Source organism: Nematolebias whitei, chromosome 5 (assembly GCF_014905685.2).
Source record: "Nematolebias whitei isolate Nwh7 chromosome 5, NemWhi1, whole genome shotgun sequence".
In the NCBI taxonomy this organism is placed as follows: Eukaryota; Metazoa; Chordata; class Actinopteri; order Cyprinodontiformes; family Rivulidae; genus Nematolebias; species Nematolebias whitei.
The window spans coordinates 12,755,596-12,762,291 of record NC_056502.1 but is presented as its reverse complement, the minus strand read 5'-3'; the positions used below and the strand labels follow the sequence as shown (position 1 = coordinate 12,762,291).

The 6,696-nt window shown below is 38.8% G+C and overlaps 1 protein-coding gene across 1 annotated transcript in view; it reads right to left on the bottom strand.

The window, feature by feature from the left end:
• cadm4 (cell adhesion molecule 4) overlaps positions 1-6,696 on the bottom strand; it is a 215,627-nt gene that overhangs the window by 56,273 nt on the left and 152,658 nt on the right. Inside the window, exon 2 of the mRNA XM_037676156.1 lies at positions 3,392-3,538. Coding sequence (XP_037532084.1) covers positions 3,392-3,538 — 147 coding nt within the window. The remainder of the gene's footprint in view (positions 1-3,391; positions 3,539-6,696) is intronic.

Here is a 6,696-nt window from a genome sequence, read left to right as displayed (position 1 = left end):
GATAGATAGATAGATAGATAGATAGATAGATAGATAGATAGATAGATAGATAGATAGATAGATAGATAGATAGATAGATAGATAGATAGATAGATAGATAGATAGATAGATAGATAGATAGATAGATAGATAGATAGATAGATAGATAGATAGATAGATAGATAGATAGATAGATAGATAGATAGATAGATAGATAGATAGATAGATAGATATATAGATAGATAGATAGATAGATAGATAGATAGATAGATAGATAGATATAGATATATGATGATGAATGTTAAGGACTCCTCCCAATAATTTTCTATAAGGATTTACCATGGCAGATATGATCAATTATTATTCATAATTAGTGATTAGAACTCTCAATCGAGAACTCGATTTCTCAGTTTGAATCCCTTTTGGAGCTCTTCTGTAGGACTCTAAATTGCTCTAGGTGTCTGGGAGTGTGGTTGTCTCTCTGTCTGTGTCCCTGTGATGGGCTGGAGGCCTGTCCGGACTGTCCCATCTTCATCCGAAGGTAAAGGTACAAAGGCAGCTAATATAGGCTCCAGACCCTGATTAGTAACAAGGGGGACCTAATGGATTGATTTACTATAGCATAAAATAGATATCTGAACATAAAATATTTATTTTATTGTAATCGCAATCGGTAACATTTGAAATTCAGTGCATTTTTGAACAACATTTTTGTATTTTTAAATGTAACATTAATACTGATCCTCAGATCTGAAGCATTTTTAACTGATTATCACGTCTTTTACTCTTTGGTACAAACTACTTGTCACATTATTCATCATTGCTTCTTTCAAGACCTCCACACATGAAAGTGCCTCATAAAGAAAGACTGCTGTTTGCTCAAAGCTGCCTTTAACTCCTGGTGTTTGCCCGTCATGCCCTGCAGAAAGTTAGTATTAAAGCTAATGTGTTAGCTGGTGAAGTGTTGCTCCACAATGTGGCGTTTTGATGTTGTCACAGTTGCTCCACAAATGGAACATGCACACATTTGTCTTTCACAACTGTTAAAAAAACTCTTCCTCCTAATCACTGTGAAAATAATGTTTTCTTAAGCTTTCCTGCCATTTTCCCTGCTACTCAGGGAGGTAAAAATAGTTTGTAGCTGTGCTGCTCGCAGAAATCTCAGTGCCTCTCCGCACCGTTTAGAATATTGACTCCAGACAAGGTTGCTGAGCTGTATACATAAAACATAAAACATTTTATTCTAGAAGTTTTCATTAATTATTTTCATTTCAAATATACATCCATGCAAATGTTATTACTTAAATTTAAGATCATATAATTAATGGCGATTTTTAGGCAGTGCTCCTTGATGATGCTATTTTTAGAATATGCCACGCGGGCAACTCGCGTGGTCCCTGCGGGTGACCAGGTGTCTGTGGGCAGTGTTTTTTTTTTGTTTCCATTCATTCAACATTTATTTATACAGGTTAGTCTCACTGAGTCACGAGGACTGATAGACCTGTTTTAAACAAAAGCCACAAATGAAGTACACGCAACAATAAACATTTATATAAAAGCATATAAAATGAAAATTATATAAAAGAAGTGATATAAAACAAAATAAAAAACATGCTACATTAAAAAAAAAAAACGGTGTAGAATACTAATAACAGGAACATGCCTACATTGATTTTTGCATTGAACTTAGTAGTTTAAAATCCCTTAGGGAGGTCAAAGTCGAGAGCTTGAGATCTTTTTAAAGGTATTCCAGGAAACAGGAGCAGAATAAGAGAAGGCCTTTTCGCCAAATTCCATCCGCACTGTGAGGACGCTGCAGGTAATGATGTCTTGGGAGTGCACGCTGTAGCTGCACTGATGATGTGATATGTAGGAAAATATATATGAAGGCATCAAACCAAGAAGTGATTTAAAGATGAAAATGTACCAGTGAGAGAGTCTGCGTGAAATTAATGATGACCAGTTAACCAGTGAATACAGGGTGCACTAATGGGTACAGTTGTTACAGCCAGTTATGAATCTTAGCACACCATGATAGAAAACGTCCAACATCTGCAAGGTGCTTACATGAGTGTCCATGTAAATAATGTCACCATAGTCAAAGGAGGGGAGGAACGTAGAAGTACAAGGCGTTTCCTAGTGTTCAGAGTTAGACAGGATCTATTTCTGAAAAAGAAACCCAGTTTTACTTTAAATTTCTTCATAAAGTTTTCGACGTGAGGCTTAAAAGAGAGATGTGGATCAACCAAGATTCCCAAGTATTTGTATCAGCATTTAGCACCAGTATGAGATGGAGCAAACCTGACTGGATGATGTTGAATGCAAACTGTAAAAGCTGGAAAACCGTAGCAAATGTTTTAGCTCGACAATAAACAACTGTGTCATCTGCATACAAATGTAAGAATGCATCAAGAATGATCTGACCTACATTATTTATGTAGACTGTGAAGAGGGTGTGTCCTAATAAGACAGAGCTTTGTGGTATACCATTGCTGAAGGTTAAATAGATTGTTAAATGAGATGTGTTGGGTACCCCTGGACTAAACCATTAGACTTATTGGACTCAATCTTTATGGTTCTTCTGTAAACAAAACCCAAGAGCAAAAAGTTTTAACTCTTGTCTCTGGAGGTGAAGTGAATGCGGTTGAAAAAAAAATCATACTTTTTTCTATTTTGAGTTATTAAGGATTTCAGATTTGCCCGCACGTACCAACTTTTTCATATGTAATATGCCCTCATCAAATCCAAGCTATGAAGGGAATTAAGATACATAAATATCCTCGATACACTACAGAACATAATGCTTTTTGTGTTTCAATTAAGCAGCCAGACAAATTTCAAAAGCGTTTCTTAACGTCCTTGATCACCTTCCGTTAGCTGAAAGGTTTCCTAGCAGCACCTACAAAAAAAATCTGTTGAAGGTAGCAACTTGCCCTTGCATTTAATTAGCAAGTAAAAACATCTAGTGTTTGCCTAACCCGAGGTCCTAAATGAAATCTGCCTTGATTATAATATTGGTTACAATGATAATTTGCTATGGAGCAGTTTTAAAAAAATGAAATATTGCCAAGGTTATTCTCTAATGAGAACTTTAATAAGCTCTGATCTCATCCATGAGGTTAACAGTAAATTGTGCAAAAAGCTTCAAACTGTTTTTTTTCTAGTTAGTGCAGTCACACTGCCACATGAGAGTACACCCATCTGAATAAACTTGACAGTTAAAAATGTAGTATGACATCTTTGAAAGCAAAGTGAGGACATTTCATAACAAGAAAAAATATCAAATGCAAGGGCTGTTGTGTCAGTGCTAATGCATCTAAAAAGCCTTGCTTGAAATGTCACAGAGGGCAAACAAGTCGACAGAGATGGATTAAGTTTGCCGTCTGAAACAAACATGCATGCAGCTACTCACCTCGTGTGCCATTAAAGAAGAGAGTCTGTCGGCGGGGATTCTGGATGACCACTATCGAGCCGTCGTAGTCCTGCAGGCGGCACGAGATGTGGGCCGTTCCTCCCTCCAGGACTTCCACATTCTCTGCTTGCACTGCTTGACAGTGAGCTGAGGGAGAGAAAGATGGATGTTCATTTAGTGATACAAAGACTGCATGATGAAGAGGGAAAAACATTAAAAAGAAGAATACAGTGAACAGATGCACAGGAATAAAAAAATGATCAATTCACAGCTCTCTTGAGATACAATCTTTCAAAAAATAAGGTACTTAAGACGTCCCTTACTTAACTCCTATTCATCACAGTGACAAAACAAAGGGAAATGTGGACAAAGTAGATGTAAATGGAGAAAAAGGGAAGAAGGTGATAAAGAGACTGAAAGCCAGAGAAATGACACCCACTGATTACAAGTTAAAGCATATCCTTATGAGTGACACTTTCATGTGTAATAGCAATTAAAAAAATCATGGCCATTCAGTTTTGATTTTCTAAAATAGCCACATTGCTTTTGTTGGTTTAATAAAATTCATTAATGAAGATTTGAATACAGTACATTATTAAATCACAAAGATGAGACGCACACCTTAAACACTTTTAAATATCGACCAGTGCATCGGCACCTGCACGGATCACTAGGCTGTGACCCTGAAACTACAAATAGGTATAAATACTGCTGTTACGCTAAAGTCATTTTGTATGAGTCTGAGTGTGGAGCTCTGAGACCGAAGCCTTGAATGCACATCACACACTCATAATGTGATTCATCTTCCAGGTGGAAGCTAAACCAATTGATTACATTCCATTATTCAAATTTAATGGTTCTTATTAGAGTGCTGGGATAATACACCAGCCTAGGCACTTGCAAATGAGTACTCAAACATGCAGAGCCCTTTATGAACACATGCTCCTTTTAACTATTCACCTGCAAATGAGGACAGAGACAAAATCCCACATTCATGCTGTGACATTTACACTAGCAGATATTTCCCCACATAATTTACTAAACAAAATGATCCCTAAGCCCTGTGTTTTTGGACAATGGGGTCTCTGAAATAGATGTTGGTAAAATTGCAAAAAGTCAATCATAAAGACGCTGAATATTCTTTGATTATAGCTTCCTCTATGTTTGTCGTCAACCTGCTGACGCGGCGTAGCCGATTCTTTCCCTCCTGCTGGGCCAAACGAACAACGAGGGCCATCGTTTGAATATAAATTATTTGAGGAGCAATTATTCAGATGGTTTCAGTCAAGGGTGGAATGAGATTGTCTTCAGCAGAGGATCAGCTTACTGGCTTTCACAAACTAGTATTTACCAATTTGCATTGCGATTTGCATTCCTCCTTGCCACGGCAAAGTGTTGGCCGCGGGGAAGATTTAGAAGAAGAACAACATCGGTATTGAAGTGCAGTGATGAAGCGTGCAATAAGAAAAGCCGATAAAGGAGATGGGACTACATATATACATATCACCGCTGAGGTTAGCAGCGCTCCTGAGCTCCGTTAAACACTTTGAGGGAGGAGGAAATGTTGTGAGACAAACAGATGGTGGCTGCTGTGGCATGAGCTGCTGATTTGACGGCTTCAGGCCAAAAAAAAAAAGTCTAAATCTGCAATGGAACAAGTTCAAAGATTGTGCGTGTGCACATTTACAATAGGTGGGATGTGCCATGGGTGTGCAAATACAGAGGTTGGCATATTGCAATTAAGCTTTTTTTGACATCATCTGATCTCCCCAGCTTTACCAAAATCCAATTCCCTTCTTGATTTTATTCTCTTTTAATTAAATACTTAAAGCTTACATATTCATCATGTTGGGGGGGAACGCTGAGACATGGTGGATACTGAAGAGGATGGAAGAAACCCCAAAAGGGAATAAAGACAAAGGGGGACTCCAACGCTCTGTAGAACTGAGGAAAAAAAAACTTGACAATTACCACTAATTGAAGTCATTATTGCTCCCATTCTCTGCATCAATATTGTGATTCATATCAAGGGCCATCGGGCCTGCCACCGCCATCCCAATTATTCCTCTAATGGATGTTATTACTCAACACCATAGCAACTGGGCAGGGCATTGCATCTATTGTGTTAAACAATGCTAATTGTAATAGTGCTGCCGTGCATCCTAACAAAGTCAGTGCATTGTCTGCGTGTGATTAGTGACCAGTTAGAAACAACAACAACAAAACAACAACACAACATTAAGCAGCAACTTTAAAAAACAAGGACCAAAAGTTTGTGTCTTCGATGATGCCAGAAAACTAATTAGCTGTCCATTTGTACTGTAGTCCCATTTCTCCTGACAGCTGTCACCCCTTCAAAGGAAATTAGCTGCAGTGGCATAGCAGCGCAGACGGAAAACGGCAAAGAGAAATAAAATATTTAAAAGCATTAACGACTGTTTGAATCGTGACGACTGATATCCGCCGTTGCCTGCTGAGAGATGCCACCCTGAAACACCTGCTGGCTGGCAGCAGATGATCAATGTGGGTGAAAGGAACAGGGAGATGGGGGAGACGGTGCAGGCGGGGTGGTGGGCTTTAACCAGGAAATGCTAGCAGGGAGTTAGGAAGTGAACGCTTGGATATAATAAAGCAGCTGGTGGGGGCTGGACAAAATATATGAGAGATGACGCATATTCCTCCACTTCTGCTCATTTCGCAGCTGGGTACAGCACTTTAGTTTGACTGTAGGTTTTATAGGCTGCCATTCACATCAAGGCCGTGAGCCTGCGCCTCTGATCTCCAGCATAGTACAAATCCAGGGAGAGAATGCGAGGGCGGGGAGGCGAATCAACCTCTGTGACAGAGGTATTAATCTCACCCCCATTAAAATCTGCGCCCATAATAAAATACTCCACAAGCGTATAGACTCATATTAAGAGCGAATGCCTCGAGCAATCGATATCACAGCAGGGCACTGACGACTATGATCAACTAATAAATAAAATCAAAGGGGTCAAAGAAAATAATCTATTCTCTCTCCAGCCAAGCGAGGGCAGTATTTCATAGCAGTGACTTGGTTCACCTCATTATTTGAGATGCCTCCAATCCTACTCTCAAAAATCCGAGGGGAAAATAAAGAAACTTATTTTATTCAGTTTATATACATCTGGGAGGAGTAATCATCTTTAAATATATAAACAAATTGATAAAGCACACAGATTCATAAGACAGGGCTGGTCTTTTCAAATTGTTCCACAATGGGGATGACTTCTAAAGCAAAAGTGGAAGGTAATAGGAAGAGAGAAAGAGGGAGAGATATGTTG